Source organism: Trachypithecus francoisi, unplaced genomic scaffold, assembly GCF_009764315.1.
Source record: "Trachypithecus francoisi isolate TF-2019V2 unplaced genomic scaffold, Tfra_2.0 Lachesis_group18, whole genome shotgun sequence".
NCBI classification, from domain to species: Eukaryota; Metazoa; Chordata; class Mammalia; order Primates; family Cercopithecidae; genus Trachypithecus; species Trachypithecus francoisi.
In genome coordinates, this window is record NW_022681463.1 from 2,590,367 (window position 1) to 2,609,781 (window position 19,415).

The 19,415-nt window shown below is 54.6% G+C and overlaps 1 protein-coding gene across 11 annotated transcripts in view; it reads right to left on the minus strand.

The window, feature by feature from the left end:
- ATP11A (ATPase phospholipid transporting 11A) overlaps positions 1–19,415 on the minus strand; it is a 182,992-nt gene that overhangs the window by 31,522 nt on the left and 132,055 nt on the right. For all 11 annotated transcript variants that reach the window (XM_033177200.1, XM_033177201.1, XM_033177199.1 and 8 more), the window contains exons 13-17: positions 19,010–19,183; positions 17,532–17,695; positions 15,880–15,951; positions 13,942–14,015; positions 8,072–8,175 (exon numbers count right to left, since the gene is read on the minus strand). In XM_033177200.1, the coding sequence (XP_033033091.1) occupies positions 8,072–8,175; positions 13,942–14,015; positions 15,880–15,951; positions 17,532–17,695; positions 19,010–19,183 (588 nt within the window). The remainder of the gene's footprint in view (positions 1–8,071; positions 8,176–13,941; positions 14,016–15,879; positions 15,952–17,531; positions 17,696–19,009; positions 19,184–19,415) is intronic.

A 19,415-nucleotide genomic window follows, 5' to 3' on the forward strand; every position in this document is an offset into this window, starting at 1 on the left:
TGTTTCCCTTCCCTTTTCCCTGCTCCTTCAGCCCCAGCCCTACTGATAGCAAAAGAACCACAATCCTCCCAAATAACCATTTTAAAATCTGGGAGAGTGCTGGTTTTTAAGAGTTTAATCATGTTTCCCATTCTATGGATGAAGCGTCCCCTAACTCTCAGGGAAGGCTCGTATTGATCACCAGTTCCAGATCTCTTAATTCGTGTGAAGGACAGAATTGCCACTGGGTCGATGGCTCTCATGGCCCTTGAGCTCTCAAAAGCCAGAAGGGGAAAGGGGGAGTTGAAGAAGTGAGAACACAAGACAGGGTCTATGCGTGCCTGAGCCCTGTTCGCTAGGAACACTCTTAAACTCCTTCCTTCCCATCCTCCAGATATTGTCTCCTGGTCAAGAATAAGTGAGAAGCCAGCGGACCTGTCTCAGAGGAAAGCAGCCCTGAACAAACACCACTCAGCCGCCCCAGCCTCACCTCCTGCTGAGCACACCACCTTGCGGCTTTCTGCTCATGGGTTTGCCTCTATTGTTAGGCTCTGGGTTCCCTGGCTGTGGACGCTGTGTCTGACTTCATCACTGAATCCCTAGCACACAGCCCAAACCCAACAACTTTTGCTGAATAAATAAGTGGTTGAAATTAGACCTTTTGTGCACCTGGTCATCAAGTTACAGACTGGAGACATAAATGCGAATTGCACAACGATTTCTCTGACTTTTCCTAAGAGGCAATAAAACATACAAGATACACAGCTTCAGTCTGAAACCAGAAAAACTGCATAACAAGAAAATGGTTTTATAGGATAATAACCCAGAGTGGCCCCAGAACTCAGGTTGCTGTGAGTGGTAAGCAGAAGCTTTTGGAAATAAATGTTTCTGCTTTTAAAAGTCAATCAGGGACTTTCTCTTGTGGTAACACAGAAGATAAATACTTTTTTTTTTTTTTTTGAGACAGAGTCTCGCTCTGTCGCCCAAACTGGAGTGCAGTGGCCGGATCTCAGCTCACTGCAAGCTCCACCTTTTGTGTTTACGCCATTCTCCTGCCTCAGCCTCCCAAGTAGCTGGGACTACAGGCGCCCGCCACCTTGCCCGGCTAGTTTTTTGTATTTTTTAGTAGAGACGGGGTTTTACCGGGTTAGCCAGGATGGTCTCGATCTCCTGACCTCATGATCCGCCCGTCTCGGCCTCCCAAAGTGCTGGGATTACAGGCTTGAGCCACAGCACCTGGCCAAGAAATACTTTTATCTATTCCTCCTGCTAAGTACTACAAAAACCATGGACACAGCACATAAAACAAAACCAGATAAATACACTACAAGAAAACTGTAGAAGAATATCCCTTAGAAATATAGATGCAAATATCCTCAACAAAATACTAGCAAACTGAATCCAATGGCACACTGAAAGGATCATATACCACGACCAGGTGGGGTTTATTCCAGGAATGCAAAAGTGAGTCAGCATATGAAAGTCAACGCAATATATGACATTAATAGAATGAAAGGGAAAATCCCACATGATCATCTCAACTGATACAGAAAAGGCATCTGAAAAAAATCCAGCCCCTTTTGGTGATAAAATCCCTTAATAAACTGGGTAGAGAAGAAACCTCCTCAACGTGGTAAAAACCACTTAAGTGAAAAACCCAGCTGGGCGCGGTGACTCATGCCTCTAATCCCAGCACTTTGGGAGGCCGAGGTGGGCGGATTACCTGACGTGAGGAATTCAAGACCAGCTTGGCCAGTGTGGTGAAACCCCCTCTCTACCAAAAATACAAAAATTAGCCAGGTGTGGTAGTGCATGCCTGTAATCCCAGCTACTCAGGAGGGTGAGGCAAAAAAATTGCTTAAATCCAGGAGGCAGAGGTTGTAGTGAGCTGAGATCGCGCCATTGCACTCCAGCCTGGGCAACAAGAGCAAAACTCTGTCTCAAAAAAAAAAAAAAAAAAGAAAAACCTACAGCTAACATCACCCTCCACAGTAAAGGACTGAAAGCTTTTCCATAGGATCAGGAACAAGACGGGGATGCCCGCTTTTGCCACTTCTATTCAACAGAGTATTAGATGCTCTAGTGAGAGGATTAGGCTATAAAGAGAAAAAGAAAGTTTCCACATTAGAAAGGATGTCTTTCTAAGGCCTCTCCATTTGCAGATGACATGATCCTATATCTAGAAGACCATGAAGAATGTGCCCCCCGGCTAACTGAATCCAGCAAAGAAGCACGGTACAAAGTCAACACATGAAAACTAGCGGCATTTCTATACGCTACCAATGAAAAATATGAAGAGGAAATTTTTTAAAAATTCACTTGTAAGGGCTGGGCGCGGTGGCTCAAGCCTGTAATCCCAGCACTTTGGGAGGCCGAGACGGGTGGATCACGAGGTCAGGAGATCGAGACCCTCCTGGCTAACACGGTGAAACCCCGTCTCTACTAAAAATACAAAAAACTAGCCGGGCGCGGTGGCGGGCGCCTGTAGTCCCAGCTACTCGGAGGCTGAGGCGGGAGAATGGCGGGAACCCGGGAGGCGGAGCTTGCAGTGAGCCGAGATCGCGCCACTGCACTCCAGCCTGGGCGACACAGCGAGACTCCGTCTCAACAAAAAAAAAAAAAAATTCACTTATAATAACATCAACAAGAATAAAATACTTAGGAATAAATTTAACCAAGGAAGTGAAAGACTCGAGGCTGAAAAATACCAAAGTTTGCTGAAATAAATTATAAAATACCTAAATAAATGGAAAGATATCCCATGTTCACGGATTGGAAGACTTAATATTGTTAAAGATGGCAACGCTACCCAAAGTGATCTACTGATTAAACGAAATCCCTATCAACATCCCAATGGCTCCTCCCTCCCGCCCTTCCTCTGTTTCTTTTTTTTGAGACAGGGTCTTACTCAGTTGTCCATGGTAACATGCAGTGGTGCCATCATGGCTCACTGCTGCTTTAAACTTCTGTGCTCAAGCAATCCTTCTACCTCATCCTGCCTGGTAGCTAGGACCACAGATCTGTGCCACCACCCCTGGCTGATTTTCCTTGTGTACGATTTGTAGAGACAGGGTCTTGCTATGCTTCCCAGGCTGGTCTCAAACTTCTGGCCTCAAGTGATCCTTCTGCCTCAGCCTCCCAAAGTGCTGGAATTACAAGTATGAGCCACCGTACCTGGCCCCCAGCGGCATTTTCTGCACAAATGAAAAAGCCCATCCTACAATTCCTATTAAATCTCAGAATAGCCAAACCATTTTATAAAAGAAGAACAAATCTGAAAGACTCACACATCCTGGTTTCAAAGCCTGATAGAAACTGATAGTAATCAAAACAGCAGGAACTGGGATAACGACAGATGTAGAGAGAATGGGATGGAACAGAGAGCCCAGAAATAAACCGCCAGGTAAGTGGTCAAATGCTTTCCAGCAAGGGTGTCAGGATCACTCAGTGGGAGAGGAGAGTCTTCACCAAACGGTGCCAGGAAAACTGGATAACCATACACAGGGGAATCAAGTAGGACCCTCCCTTTACAAAAGATGCAAAAATTAGCCAAACAAGGACTACACTCCTAAATTCAAGAGCTAAAACTAGAAAACTTATAGAAAAACACACAGCAGTGGCCAATCTTCATCATCTTGGATTTCACAGCGGTTTCCTCGACATGCGCTGACAGCAAGCACAGCCACCGAAAGGAGAAATCATCTGGACTCGAAGGACACACAGGCCTCTCTGGACTGTCTCTTTACTTATTGTCACTTCTCCTAAATCTGTAATTATTTCAAAATAAAATGCTGCCAACCGAGGGGACCCTGCAAGTGCCCAGCTCACTGCCCAGACCCAGCTCACTACCCAGAGAGCTTCCAGGCCGAGGCTCGGGCAGGGGAATGAAGCTGGAGCCAGTGAATTCCGAGTTACGGGGCGGACCTGGGCATCAAGGGAACAAGTACCAGAATTCCCAGGATGAGTGGATGCCAGAGGCTGTGGATGGCCCCTCAAGCACCTGCAGTTGTGAGGAAGCTCCTGGAGGCCAGGAACAAGCCAGGAGCAGGAGGGTGGGACAGCCTGCTGCCAGGAGGCATGGCCACTCGCCAGGCACAGCGCTTGGGGCCTGGCAGCCTGGGGAGCACCACCCAGGGCAGGCACTGCTGTGGGTCTGCTGAACATCATGAAGGCGTGGCCTGAAAGGAACAGAAAGGGGTTCCCAGGAACTCAGCTGCACCCCAGAACAAGATTTAAGATCTCCAGGAGGACCACGATACCCAGAATCCAACAAAGCTCACAGGCCACCAGCATGCATGCGCACCGTCCCTGCCCCAAACAAGGGGACTATGCAACCGCTGTGGCTGGCCCAGAGCTGGCAGCAGGGGTGCCGTTAGCGAGGAGGATTTAAACAGTCACCGCCACCGGATCACACACGCCCCATCCATTAGCGAGGAGGATTTAAACAGTCACCGCCACTGGATCACACACGCCCCACGTTAAGCAGGGGAATGAGGATACAAAACATGCTGGCGGAATTTCTAGACATGAAAACTCCGACGTCTGAGGGGAGGGGCGTCCTGCGTGGGGCGCTGACAGGTTAGACGCTGCATGGAAAAGACTCATGACGTGGCAACAGAAACTGTCTCTAACAACACGTGGAAAAGCTTCAAGGGAGAAGCCTTCGTAAGCAATGAGAAAACATCCGGGAGTCGAGTACGTGGGTCACTGGAACTGCTGAAACGGAGTGGGGAAGAAAAATAGCTGTAGAATAATTGCTGAAAAATTTTAAACTTGATGCAACTCCACAGATCCAAGATGCTCAAGACTGCTGAGCAAAGACACACAACATCACCCCACAAAGGCATCCCATCACAAAACACCTGAAAAGCAGCCAGAAAAGGGAAGCTGTGGACAGAGAAATGCAGACGCTGTGACAGCAGGGTCCCCAGGAAAAAAGGTCACATCAGCCCAGCCCAGACACGCAGAGCAGGCGACCTCCAGCAGCTGCTTCCGCAACAGCCCCAACTGGAACAATCCATGTCCGCCAACAGGCGGAAGAATCAAGAAACTGGCCCGTCCGCAGAAAAAACCAGTACTGCAAGTGCTCGGCAAATAAACTAGCACTGCTGGTGCCGGCAACTGGACTGGTTAGTACCACTAGTGTCAGCAACTGGACTGGTTAGTACCGCTAGTGCCGGCAACTGGACTGGTTAGTACCGCTAGTGCCGGCAACTGGACTGGTTAGTACCGCTAGTGCCGGCAACTGGACTGGTTAGTACCGCTAGTGCCGGCAACTGGACTGGTTAGTACCGCTAGTGCCGGCAACTGGACTGGTTAGTACCGCTAGTGTCGGCAACTGGACTGGTTAGTACCGCTAGTGTCGGCAACTGGACTGGTTAGTACCGCTAGTGCCGGCAACTGGTTAGTGCCACTAGTCCTGGCAACTGAATAGTACCGCTAGTGCCTGGTAACTGGACTGGTTAGTACCGCTAGTGCCGGCAACTGGAGTGGTCAGCACCATTAGTGCTGGCAACTGGACTGGTTATTACTGCTAGCGCCTTGTAACTAAACTGGTTAGTACTGCTAGTGCCCAGCAACTGGACTGGTTAGTACTGCTAGTGCCCAGTAACTGGACTAGTAGTGCCAGTGCCCAGAAACTGGACTGGTATCACTAGTGTACGGCAACTGGACTGGTTAGTACCGCTAGGGCCTGGCAACTGGTTAGTACCGCTAGGGCCTGGCAACTGGACTGGTTAGTACCGCTAGTGCCCAGCAACTGGACTAGTACCACTAGCACCTAGAAACTGGCCTGGTTAGTACCGCTGGTGCCTGGCACTTGGACTAGTACTACTAGCGCCGGCAACTGGACAGGTCAGTACCGCTAGTGCCCGGCAACTGGACTGGTCAGCACTGCTAGCACTGGTAACTGGACTGGTTAGTACCACTGGTGCCTGGCACTTGGACTAGTACTGCTTGTGCCCGGCAACTGGACTGGTTACTACGGCTAGTGCCCGGTAACTGGACAAGTACTGCTAGTGGTTGGCAAATGGACTGATTAGTACTGCTAGTGCCTGGCAACTGGACTGATTAGTATCACTAGCACCTGGCAACTGGACTGGTTAGTACCGCTAGTGCCCAGCACTTGGACTAGTACCGCTAGTGCTTGGCAACTGCATGAGTGCTGCTGTTCATCACACCAGAAACGAACAGGCCTACGTGGCCGAGCCTCAGCAGTTATGGGAGTGAAAGATGCTGGATGAAACAGCCGCCTTTTGTGATTCTGCTGATAGGAAGCTCCAGAAGGTGGGCACGAGTCTGTAGTGACGGCGAGTGGAGTGGTGGTCTGCAGCGAGTAGGAGTTGGCAGGGATGGGAGTATGAGGGTGCGAGACAGTCTCTGGGGTGAGGGACGTGTCCCCGTCCCAACAGGCAACGCTTCCACATGTGCATTCGTGTGTCAACGCCCTTGTTGCTGTCGCATTTTAAATATGTACAGATGAATGTATGGCAATTACATCTCAAGAAGGCTTTTCGAAACAAGCAGCAAATGGACTTTAAAATCATCACAATTCACATAATCCACGTGCAGGACGCTTGTGCTACTCAGAGGAACCTGCTCAGCTTTCGTCCCGCAACTCTGTGGCTGGAGGAAGTCAGTGCTATTATTTTCCAGATCCCGCTTGGAGAAGTTCAACAATCCTAAACCTGCTGCTGATTTATGGATTCCTGTTGGTTCCAAGGCAGCTACTTTGTAGTGCTAGTTGTTGTTTTAATAGATACTTAAAGGTGAATGATCTGCACATTGACAGCATTCCACGTAGTTCAGAGCCGCCCCGGCTGCTGCAAGCACACGCTCACGCATGAAAGGGCTCCTGTCCGTCAGCAGGAATTCTTAATGCTCTGACATCTGCAGTAATCAAGTGTTGAGACTGACAGTGAGGACAAAGGTTGCTTTATTCAAAATGGTAAGTGAAGGCAGCGCTGAGCACTATGGCCTCTAGTCCAAGGTTCTCTTGGCTCAGCCTTCCTTGGTGCAGAGCCAGCCTTGGAAGTCTTGTTCCCAGTGCGTAGCCATTCTGGCCAGCGTCATTTTGGACCTCTGGGAGGAGAGCCTGTCAGTCACTGTTTCCTTCTCATGAAAAGATGAAGAAGGTGTGAGACGAGGGGCTGCCCTGGGCTGGAGTGAGGGGGAAGACCCCAGGGTGGCATCGGGAGAAGGGTGCAGACGCCGTGGGACAAAGCAGCCACGTGGAGAGCAGAGGGAGCGCACCCACCCAGCCACGCTTCACCTAGCCACGCATCGCCCAGTGTTAGGGCGTCTGACGGGAGGGAGAGCGTCCACCCAGCCACGCATCGCCCCACCACACATCACCCAGCCACACGTCACCCAGTCACGCGTCACCCAGCCACGCGTCACCCAGTGTTAGGGCGTCTGACGGGAGGGAGCGCGTCCACCCAGTCACGCATCACCTGGAGTTAAGGTATCTGACGGGAGGGAGTGTGTCCACCCCAGCCACATGTCTGATGGGGAGGGGAGGCCCTGCTATGAGAGACACTCAGGCCATCCCCCTACTGCAGCAGCCCCAAAGAGAGAAAGCCAGACCCGCAGAGTGGCAAGCTCAGGTGTGCGGGCCGCTGGGCAGTGCTACACAAGAAGTGGTGGAAAGAAACCTTATCGTACAGGCTTAAGACCCAGATGGGGAAAGAAACCCGAACAGGTGATGTCACAACAGAAAATGAAAGCACTGACTTGTTTTGAGGCAAATCACTAGAAACGTCAAGACAAAGGCCTTTTTACTCCAATACAAGGACCACAAACGTGCTAATTCTGACTCCCCAAAACATCAATCAACCAACCTAGCACCCACCCCGAAATAAAACCCTGCGCGAGGCTGGGGAGGAGACGGCCTGCGCCTGGCTGGGCATTGGAGGCCCCTCGGGGTAGATGCCGGCTGAAGCTGCCCGTCCGTCTGCACCTGGCCCAGCTGCCTTCTGAACATTCCCCAGGGGACACAATACGCCATTCCCAGCCAGGAACCCGTGGCACGTGGAATTCCTTCCTGACAACAGTGTGCTGACCGCCACGAGGCCCTCCCCAGCCCGGCTCTCACCACCGCGTTCCGCTCCACTCTGGCTCGGATCTGGTCAACTTTGCCTTCTATCACTCGGGGGAATATCGAAGAATCTGCTCCTTTGCAAAACAGATAAATTTCTCCTACAAAATGAGAAAAACGAGGAGTTTAATCACAATATGGGGAAGACTAGATTATTTTTTAAATTATGCCATTATTAAAAAACAAACAACCAGGATAGCAGTATAGAAACCTTTTTAAAGAAGATTTTAATGGACGGGTTAACACGTTACAGTCAGGAAAAAATAAAACCTACAGATTACCTCCAAAGCCTCGTTTTATTCCTACAATCCTAGAAATCTCACAGGAAAGGCAGGAACCAGGAAAAGAACTTGGGTCCGGGACTCTGTTTTCTCTAGGAAAGGCACGAAAGGGGATAAAACACCCTCGGGACGGGGGCTGGGGTGACCCAAAGGGGGTCACGGTTTCTGAAATGCTGGAAGGTGAACACAAATCACCTTCACAGAGCCATGTGTCCTCACGCAGAGCAAGGCCGCTGGGCCACCCCCGCACGTGGAAGAGTCACAGGCAATGCTGCGTCATTTCCCCACGCCTCCTGTGACACTGTGCCTGCTGTGGACATACTTGTTCCCATGCCTCCTGTGACGCTTGCTGTGGACATACTTGTTCCCCACGCCTCCTGTGACACTTGCTTGCTGTGGACATACTTGTTTCCCACGCCTCCTGTGACACTGTGCCTGCTGTGGACATACTTGGTCCCCACGCCTCCTGTGACACTTGCTTGCTGTGGACATACTTGTGCCGTGGGCAGGCTTCTCAGGCCTCGGAGAGAGCGAGTTTCTCTTTCAGGCACTGCAGCACACAGCAAAGGCCATGACAGTTCTGCCGTGATGTGACCTGCTCCCGACACACAGAACCCCCTTTGCCCCTGAAGCATCCCCTGGTCTGCAAAGCCACGTGGCACTCTGCCAGGCGGCTGGCTTGTGCCTGGGCGCAGGGAAACGCCATGGCACTCCACCTCGGCGACGGCAGGGTGGGAGAAGCACCACAGCAGCCTGAGCAGCACGCCTAGGAAGCTCCATGCCCAGCTCCTGGCGGCGCAGAGCCCTGATACCCCTAGACACTGAGGTCCCTCGGGAAGTCTATCGGGGACCAAATCCAGAGGGCCCCAGGGTGGGCAGGCAGCGGTCCCCAGGGGGGTGGTGGGAGGGACGTGGGGAGGGGACGCTCCTGGGCTGACGGCCCGGATCCAAGGCCTGGAGCTTGGACGAGGACTCAGGAGTAGGAACGGGTCCACTTTGCCTTCCTTCCCGGATCCCAGGAAGCGCTAACTCCTGAGACACCGACAGGGAAGCCGTGGGAACACGGCTACACCTGACGCTCACGTGGCTGAGGTGACTGCCAACCTGCAGCCAGAGAGAACAGCACCTGGTGATGCGGGTGTTGCCAATACACAGAGCAAACCAGTGCCAAGCAAAGGCTGGAGGGCATGGGAGAAGGCTGAGGCTGGAGGAGGCTGAGGCTGGAGGGCGTGGGACAGTGAGTAGGTGGGGGATGGAGGACACAGGAGAATGGGGAGGCTGAGGCTGGAGGGGACGGGAGAGGACGAAGGCTGAGGCTGGAGGGCGTGAGAGAGTGAGCAGGTGGGGGGTGGAGGGGATGGAAGAGTGAGCAGGTAGGAGATGGAGGGGATGGAGAGTGGGGAGTCTGAGGCTGGAGGGGATGGGAGAGTGGGGAGGCTGAGGCTGGAGGGGATGGGAGAGTGGGGAGCTGAAGCTGGAGGGGATGGAGAGTGAGCAGGTAGGGGATGGAGGGGATGGGAGAGTGGGGAGTCTGAGGCTGGAGGGGATGGGAGAGTGGGGAGGCTGAAGCTGGAGGGGATGGGAGAGTGAGCAGGTGGGGGATGGAGGGGACGGGAGAGTGAGGAGGCTGAGGCTGGAGGGGATGGGAGAGTGAGCAGGTGGGGGATGGAGGGGACGGGAGAGTGAGCAGGTGGTGGATGGAGGGGATGGGAGGGTGGGGAGGCTGAGGCTGGAGGGGATGGGAGAGTGAGCAGGTGGGGGATGGAGGGGATGGGAGGGTGGGGAGGCTACGGCTGGAGGGGATGGGAGAGTAAGTAGGTGGGGGATGGTGGGGACAGGGGAGTGAGCAGCCTGAGGCTGAGAGCTGGAACCCAGAGGGCCCCTGCAGAACTGCACAGGTGTGACCACAGAGTCTCAGTTGCTTAGCACAGAAAAGCAGGGCTCAGGGGTTAAACCACCCAGCCATTGTCGGAGCCGTTTCCTGACTCCCACGGTTTCCAGCCAATGCTGTGGTGTCACCAGATACAGTTTAGAATAACTATGGTCCAGATGACATAATGATGCACTCATTTGTCAGCAGCACATTTTTTACTAGAAAATTCATGTTTCATGGCTCATAACTCATGCCAAGAGCATGTGAATGGCTTAACTTTCCCACTGTCTCAGCTTGTGAATTCCGCTGTAAGACACAGGACACCTTCAGCCTGAAGAGTTGTTCGGGAACAGCCTTGGAATAAAAAAACCCAGAGGACAGAGCTGTGTTTTGCAGCTGTTTTGCAGAGCCGTGCACACGCAGGTGACGCGACCGAACACACAGGATCCTGTCCCCAAGACAGCCGGGCTGTGTTGCGGGTGCAGCCGTGGTTGGTGGCTGTCCCCTCCAGGACCAAGAAGGGCTTAGTGCCATTTGGAGAAGAGAAAGGGCTACAGAACCTCAGTTTGAGCCCATGGTGGGGGGTCTCTCACTGTGTCTCAGAGACGAGCTCAAGGACATGGAAAGCCAGGCATGACAGCAAATGTCCCCGAAATGGCTGGAAAACAGGGCACCAAGGAAGCCGCTCCCAGAGGAGCTCTAGGAGGGTGCACGGTTAGGACTCTCCTTCTTCTCTTTCGTCTTTTCTGCTTTCCTTTTTCATAGATGAATACACTTACGTACTCTCCCTTTCTTCTTTCAAGTTGGTGTTCCATGGACTGCGTGCATCTTACCTGGGGTGCAGTGAGCATCCGCAGGATCCCCCCAAAGAGAAAGACTTCACATCTCCCTTTCAAAGGGAAAGCCTGATGCAGCCGAGTAGCCTGTGACTTCCAAGTCCTCCCTCAAAATTCCACTGCGGAGAATCCCAGGAAAGCACATGACTGAGGTACAGACATCCGAAAATGGGAGGCCCCACAACAGTGAGATCCGGCTCCGACAGCCGCACCCCTACGCAGGGCTGAGCCCAGGAGGAAGCACGGGCTGTGAGCTGGCTGCAGCGTCTCCCTGCCCAGCAGGCAGAACTCCAGTGCAATTAGTGTGCCTCTCCAGGGAGGATTACCACTTACAGAACACCTTGCTTAATTACATATTCCAACTTCTCTTCAAAGTAACTGAGGAGCGGCTGGCTTCAGGCAGCAGGGCAGTCTCTCCTGCAAGCTCTCAGGTCCTCGGAGAGGCCCTAGGCAGTCCACAAGCATCCCCGTGCGGATGGGGATAGTCTCATGGCACAAATGCCTCCAACCTGGATTCTTCCAGCGATCCAGTGGCTCTTCAGCCTTTTGATGGTAACAGAAGTTATTTACAAAGATTCTGTGGAATAGCCCACAACATGAGCCCCGAGGTCTTGGGCATTCAGGATGCAGCAAAGACCCTTTGTGAGTGTGTGGCAGGGGCGGCCGAGTGCATGCAGGGGCGGCTCTGGGGTGAGCGCATGGCGGGGGCAGCTCCAGGGTGGCTGATGTTTGCCTTCCTGGGCACTGTGGTCAGCCCCGCAAGTCATGGGCAGCATGTTCCAGCCATGGCTCAACAGCTAGATTCGACTTCTACAAGGAAAACTGTGTGATGGGATGGACCAGGAACTTCCTACCCAGGATGCGTTTATCCCAGGTAACTCCAAGTGGCTGAGACTCCCAGGACCGTACCTCATCCGAGCCGGGGGAAGGGCTCCGAAACACAGCAGTCTCATGCATCCGAACCTGTTCTCAGACCCTGTCCTGCTGATCCCCTGGTCCAGCTGGCAGAAGGTCTTCACGGGAGTCCTGGCAACATTCACACACAGATGGTTCCTCGTCCTGTGACCATCAGGGGACGTCTCACTGTGGAGCCTGGATTCGTCCCACATTCGATGGCGTGTCTCAGAGGTGATGCAGCGGGACTGTGTCTAAGGAACCAGCGGAGGCAGGTGGCAGCCCCCCAGAGCAGCAACAGCACCCTCCTGGGGCTACTGCCCACCCCGGAGCTGCTATGACTCACAGGGCGTCACTGAGAGCCACACCGCCCCCGCACAGCTCCTTCCGGGTCTCAGAAAGTGAGGCACCGTGGTCCTGATGAGAAGGGAGCCCGATGGCACTGATGAAGGCCCTGCTCCATCTACTCTGTGCTAAAATGAAACTCGGCACGTCTTAGGAAAATGCTGGCATGAAGCTCTCCAGCCTGGAGTCTGTCTGGTTCCAGGGAGTGGCTGTTTGGTTGTTTGCCAGGCATCTTTCCAAAGAGCTAAATGCAGCCTGGAATTGTCTGGTTTTAGGAAACAATGAAGAGTGAGATCCCACAGCTCTCGACAAAGCCCCGCTCCGCCACTGGGTTCTCAAGGGCACAGGATTTGGGAGCATTCAGTGGAAGGTGGCGTGACGCGAGTGTGTTGCTGAGAAGAGCATCGGTTCTGCGTTCGGGATGCGTGTGGGCTGCCAGTGGCCGCAGACGGACGGACGGACAGCCCCACCACAGGGCAATGTCCCGCACGCAGCTGTGGGGCTGAGGGCCGGGGGAGGCTTCCTGAGCCGTCCGAGGAAAGCACAGATGGGTGAAAGGCCCTTCCTATGGGAAAGCACCGCAGGCAGCAGGGAACGAGGCCACTGCGGGGGGTGTGGGCAGTGCCCTCTGGGGACACGTAGGGACAGCCTGGCAATGAAGGTGGGTGAGAGCCTCAGAGGGGGCACTGGGAGAGGCTTAGCACCGGCTGGTGGGAGCTCTTAAGAAGCGATGGCCATGCAAAGGGGTGGCTCCTGCAGACGGAGCCCATGGGCCCTGCCTGTCCACGGCAAACAGCCAGGGGCGCCCGCCCCTTCGAGCCTGAGCACTGTGGGCGGGAGCCTGAGGGGCTGCGCTGTTGAGTGACCTGTGGCACGTGTCATGCCCCGCGTGACCTGGTGAGAGTGGGGGGAGACGAGGTCGTCTGCCTGTGCATGGGGGATGCAAAGTGCCCGGGAGAGTCCCTCACAGGGAGGTCAGGGGACCACAGACGTGTCCACCTGGACTGGAGAGGAAATTGTCCGGGACGGGGCAGCCACAGCTCAGAGTGGGGGGACCAGGAGAGTGCCCACCCGTGCGGGTCACCAAAACACCACGGCGGCCACAGGGCCCTGACTGCGCCCCGCCACTGCTCATCCCAGCTTTTCAGAGCACAAACCGAGTGTGCTGTTCTCACAGACACACTGTTACGGCAACCGTCAATCAACAAAGCTCACTTTGCAACTTTGAACATTATTACAGATACTTTTGCAAACCCACACTACCTTCTCCTTGAAAATGGTTATTTAAAAACATTTTATGTCATTTAGCTCTGCATGGAGAAAAGCGGGTGGGGGTAGCGATGGGCAGGGAACACTCACAAATGCAGTTCAGCAATTTTCAACAGTGAAGTGGGCCCAGCTCGACACTAAAAGCTGGACAGAGCAGGGTGCTGGGGGTTCAGCCCAGGACTCCCTCCTCAGCATTTCAGCAATGCTTCACTTTTTAAAAATAAAAAATCAGCATTTTGAGAGGATCTGTCTATACTCTTAAAAAAGAACAAATCATTCCTAAACCCTAAATCCTTAAAGGTCCTGTAGAATTTAGTCATCAGAATAAAACACAACCACCATGTATAACTTAATAAAAAGAAATTTTACCTGTAGCGGATTTTACAATTACACTCATTCTCCTTCTAACTGAGTCAAAACTCAAAATTTCCAGCAATTCAAACCTGAAAGAGAAACACAGAGGGTCACACCGTCCACGTGGGTCCTCACGCGATTCCATCTGGTAACTGCGAAGCTCTCCGCAGCAGAATGGCTGGGGCAACCCTGGCCCCTCCTCAGGGGACACACGAGGGCCGCTGGGTGAGGGCTGGCCTCGCACGGATGCCCTGAGAGGCCTGGATTTGAAGGACGTGGTAGGTGTACCAGGGAAGCAGAGTCTGGGCCCCGTGGCACCAGCTCCTCAGCACGTCCACACCCGACCCAGGGCATGGGCTCACATTCTGCCAAGCAGGCTACGTTCCCTATGCACCGACTCCCTCCCTAAACATTGCTGAACAGACTCAAAGTTGTGTCAGAGCTCAGATCCTTGCCAATGAACCGGCGTTACCCTAAGAGATCAAAACCATGGAAAAAGCTGAGGACACTGGCGTTTTGCCTGGTGTCGTCCTGTTACCGGAAGACTCAGAAAACCCGTGTGGCGTCTGGAGCATCGGAAGTGTTTGGGAGCCCCTGCTGTCGCCCCTCAGTCTCCTCAGGGCCTTGGACTCAGCGGGAAGCTGAGGAGGGGCTCTGGCCACAGTGCCAGCCCAGTTCGGAGCCAGGGGTTCCTCGGCAGAGCCCTGATCTAGTCCACGATTTCACCGCCTCCACGGCTGCAAACCCGGAGCCTCAACAGCAGTGACTTGCAGCCCCCAGGAAGCCCAAGGCGCTGTGGGGAGGGCACAGCCGGTGCCAGCGGAGGGCCGGGTCACCCCGGACCCCGGGAAACCCAGGGCCCTGTGGAGAGGGCACAGCCGGTGCCAGCGGAGGGCCCAGGTCCCTCCGGACCTCGGGAAGCCGAGGGCGCCACGGGGAGGGCACAGCCGGTGCCAGCGGAGGGCCCAGGTCCCTCCGGACCTCGGGAAGCCGAGGGCGCCACGGGGAGGGCACAGCCGTGCCAGCGGAGGGCCCAGGTCCCTCCGGACCTCGGGAAGCCGAGGGCGCCACGGGGAGGGCACAGCCGGTGCCAGCGGAGGGCCCAGGTCCCTCCGGACCTCGGGAAGCCGAGGGCGCCACGGGGAGGGCACAGCCGGTGCCAGCGGAGGGCCCAGGTCCCTCCGGACCTCGGGAAGCCGAGGGCGCCACGGGGAGGGCACAGCCGGTGCCAGCGGAGGGCCCAGGTCCCTCCGGACCTCGGGAAGCCGAGGGCGCCACGGGGAGGGCACAGCCGGTGCCAGCGGAGGGCCCAGGTCCCTCCGGACCTCGGGAAGCCGAGGGCGCCACGGGGAGGGCACAGCCGGTGCCAGCGGAGGGCCCAGGTCCCTCCGGACCTCGGGAAGCCGAGGCGCCATGGGGAGGGCACAGCCGGTGCCAGCGGAGGGCCCAGGTCCCTCCGGACCTCGGGAAGCCGAGGGCGCCATGGGGAGGGCACAGCCGGTGCCAGCGGAGGGCCCAGGTCACTCCGGACCTCGGGAAGCCGAGGGCGCCATGGGGAGGGTACAGCCGGTGCCAGCGGAGGGTTCGTTCTTTCCCTTCCACTGGGGAGTTTATTTTCCCTAAGAATGAAATTTTAAAATCCAGGTGTTTTGAGGTCGTCACCACCATATCTTGTGTCTTTGCTGGAACTGTGACCGCACATTCATGCTTATTGAGTCAGATCTCAGAAAAACCATCCAGGGGAAGCAGCCCTGTGGCTGAACCCAAGCCCTTCTCTAACGGTCCAGCACTTCTGCAGAACATCTGGTAACACTCCCGGGGTGTCACTGGGAAGGAGAGGAAGCGAATTGTGGGAGAACACAGAGAACTTGTCTTTTCCCTCGAATGCAGAACCTTATAAAGAACATTCTTTATTCGTTAGTCCCTTCACATCTGAGGGCGAGGTGCACATACCTTTCGACGTGGTTCTCCCTGTTTAGTAGCTCCATGTAATTGTCCTTCAGCCTCAGGTAGGTAAAGCCAAGTCTGCAATGCGAAGGGAAACCATGGGGTGAATCTGAGATACTGATGTTCCTCTTGCACTGAGTTATTTGCTTTGTATTTTGGTAAAGCGTTCTTTTCAAAAAAGAAATACTTTCAGTTAAACAGAGATTATAAACTGCATTATAAAGATAGGAAATTATCATAATGAACTTATTTACCATCTCAAAAAATCTTCCAAGAGCAACAGAATTTCTACCCAACCCAGCCCTCCCTGGTACACAGCAGTGAGGCACTTTGTCAGTATTCATCGTTCTCCAGCAGACAGTGGCGGGCACATGGCCTGCAATCCCTGCTTCGATGACACCTTTGCTCACTGATTCGTGGGCTCTGTTGTTGCTGGTGAGCAGAGTACACAATGCCAGAGGGAGAGGGTCCCTGAGAGGCTGCAACTCACAGACCAAACCCCTTGAGTCACGACGGGGAACCAAGGCCCAGCGCAGGCCTTCAGCCAGCACGTGGGTGCCTCATGCCTGAGGGTCAGCGACCTTCAAGGCCTTGTGGGAGCCACTGGGATGGCCGAGACAGAGCATGGCTTCGGGATGCGAGAGGCCAGCAGAAGACCCGGGAGACAGACGTGCTTCCCAGCACAGCTGCGGCCATCATCGCGGCACCAGGGGGATGGGAGTGGAGGCCTCTGGCCAGCCCAGGTGGGAGCAGTGGCTGGAGGAAAAGCTTCAGGGCAGGGAGAAGGCTCAAAGGTGGGCAGGACAGCCTGCCCTCACTTCTAACACCCATGATGAAGGCAGTGGCATTCCTGGGCAACTGTGTTCCAAGAAGAGAGAAACCCAGCTCCAGGAAGCCTGACCTACGCATGTGTGGGTGTAAGTATGGAATGAAGGGCCCCAGTGAGACTGCTGACGTATCTGTGCTGCTACTCAAATTGCACGGAGAAAACACATTCGTTTAGCAGCGATAAAAACATGGCTGTAATTAGGGGAGAAGCGCTAACATGATTCTCACCACACTCAGCCCCTGAAGGCAGTGTCCCTTTATTACTTTTGGGGAGGGGAGATTCGGTATGAACAGAAGTCATGAGCTGGGTGGATTTGAAAACGGCTTCCCTGAGTTGAAATTATCCATGTACCTGGAATGTCTAAAGTATTTTTCCAAGCGTTTGCTTGAAAGGTGGGTGGTGAGAGGTCGTGCACCAGCTCCGCTCTGCCCCACCCAGGTTGTGGCTCTGGGAAGGCCGCTGGGCCTCTGGGCTTCCGTTTTCTGACATGCAGGAGGGGATTTGTGTTAGAGGAAGGATCGCTTCCATATTTCGAAGCCTGTGGTTATTTGGAATGACCTCTAACTTACTGCAGACCTCAGGAGGAAAAGCCAGCCATGAAAAGTCAGAGCTGAAGACTCACGCACCGGGGACCAGACGCTGCTTATCACGGTGGGAGGGGCTCATACAGGGACAGGGTCCCCAGAACCTGGGCGCAAAGGCAGCACAGCTCAGTGTGCAAGGCACGGGGCGGGGCTGAGGACGCCTCCAGATGCAAGTCCCTGACTGGGGCCGGGGTGGGGCTGAGTCACATCGGGAAACCCAGGCAGACCCTCAGCCCGAGACGCACCTCTGGACACCTTCGACCAGCGCCACCTCGTCGGGCGAGGATGAGATGTACACACAGGACTTCCCCCCATCGGGAGACTTCCTGGGGCCGTCCACGCTGTCATCGTCTTTCACCTGGACGGTGTGGCAGAGACAGAGGGCCCGGAAAAACAGCTCCTCGCGCTCCTATAAAAAAGCAGTTCCCAGAACCCACAAATCACTATGCATCCACTGAAGACACAGGGAAACAGGCACAGACAGAAAACACGAAGGAGGGGTTGGTCCCCGCAGCCACGAAGGCAGCTTGCGGGCGGTGAGGGGTTATACGGTGGGATGGAATTATGGCTTTCCATCATTCTCAAGCGCTCTGTGGTAACTGAAATTGACAGGTGATGAAGACTGAAACGGGCGTGTGTTCTTCAGCACCGACACATTTAGAAACCACAGAGGCTTAGCGTGCGCTCAGAAATGGCAAACAACCATGAGCGTCCAGGAAGGGAGACTGAGTCACACGGTGCCGCGAACACAGACATCCACAAACACGCTGGACCCCGGCTGTGCTTCCGCCCCGGTGCCTGCGCGATGGGGACGTGCTCCTAACCGAAGCGTGTGTTAGAGGAGACATGACCGTGGCACTCCTGCTGTTGACTCACATTGTAATGTTCACCCTGAAACCCCCTAAGAAGCAGGAGCTATTATCCTGAGCCTGCAGCTGCAGAATCAGCATTCAGGAAGGTAAAGAGATGTGCTCAGGGCCACAGCCGGCTGGGACCTGATCCCCAAGGCTGCCCTGTGTGTGGGAAAATTCAGGAATGGCGTCGGCCCGGGACGCCAGCCCTACCCAGAGATGCTGAGATCTGGAGCCACTGCACTCGGGGCGTGTGTGAGAGTGCATGCGTGTGTCTGCGTGTGAGTGTGTCTGTGTGTGCATACGGTTTCTGGGCATGTGTGAGAGTACGTGTGTGTCCGCGTGTGAACATGTGTGCATGTGTCTGTGTGCACACAGTGGGTGTATGTGTGTGTCTACATGTAAGCATGTGTGCACACGGTGTCAGGGAGTGTGTGCATTTGTCTGCATGTGTCTGTGTGTGCACAGGGTGTCTGGGCACGAGTACGTGTGTGTGTAAGCATGTGTACACACAGGGGTCGGGGGAGTGTGTGTGTGTCTGCAAGTGTGTCTGCGTGTGCACACGGTGTCAGGGAGCGTATGAATACATGTGTCTGTGTGTGAGTGTGTGTGCGTGTCTATGTACATGGTGTCTGGGTGCATGTGTGTTTGCCCTGCTTCTACGGTTTTCAGAACCAATTCTAACACGGGTATCACTGAGCAGATGGGTCCTAATGGGACACCGCACACATCGAACCTTCGACCATCCCTCCCACTGAAGTCCATAGAGAGGAGCTGGATTTTCCTGGACACTCGAGTGTAAAGGGGTGGACTCAGCATGCACACACAGCCACCCACTCACACACCTGGACAGCGTGGAGGCTGCCACCTACCCTCCCGTTGACACTGGGGGACGAGTCAATCATGTCGATTCCTGAGGACTCTGGGAGGACCTGCCCGTTGCAGATGACGTGGGGCACGTAGACGTGGCCTTCGATGCAGCACTCCTTGAACTCCATGTTGTTCTCCGTGAGGGTGCCGGTCTTGTCTGTGAAGATGTACTCCACCTGCGGGCAGGGCACAAGTCAGGACGCTCTGAGGGAGGCCCGCGCGTCTCCGAGCCAGACACACAGCGGCTGTTTCCTCCCCAGCTCCCACTGCGACTTGAATAGGCGGTGGATTTCTAAAGGTTTTCCCCCAGACAGACCCCCTCACTGGGCCGAGCCACACTCCCGCCCCATCCTGCTTCCCAGCATCCAGCAGGACCAGCAGTCCTCGCAGGTGCGATTCAGGAGGACG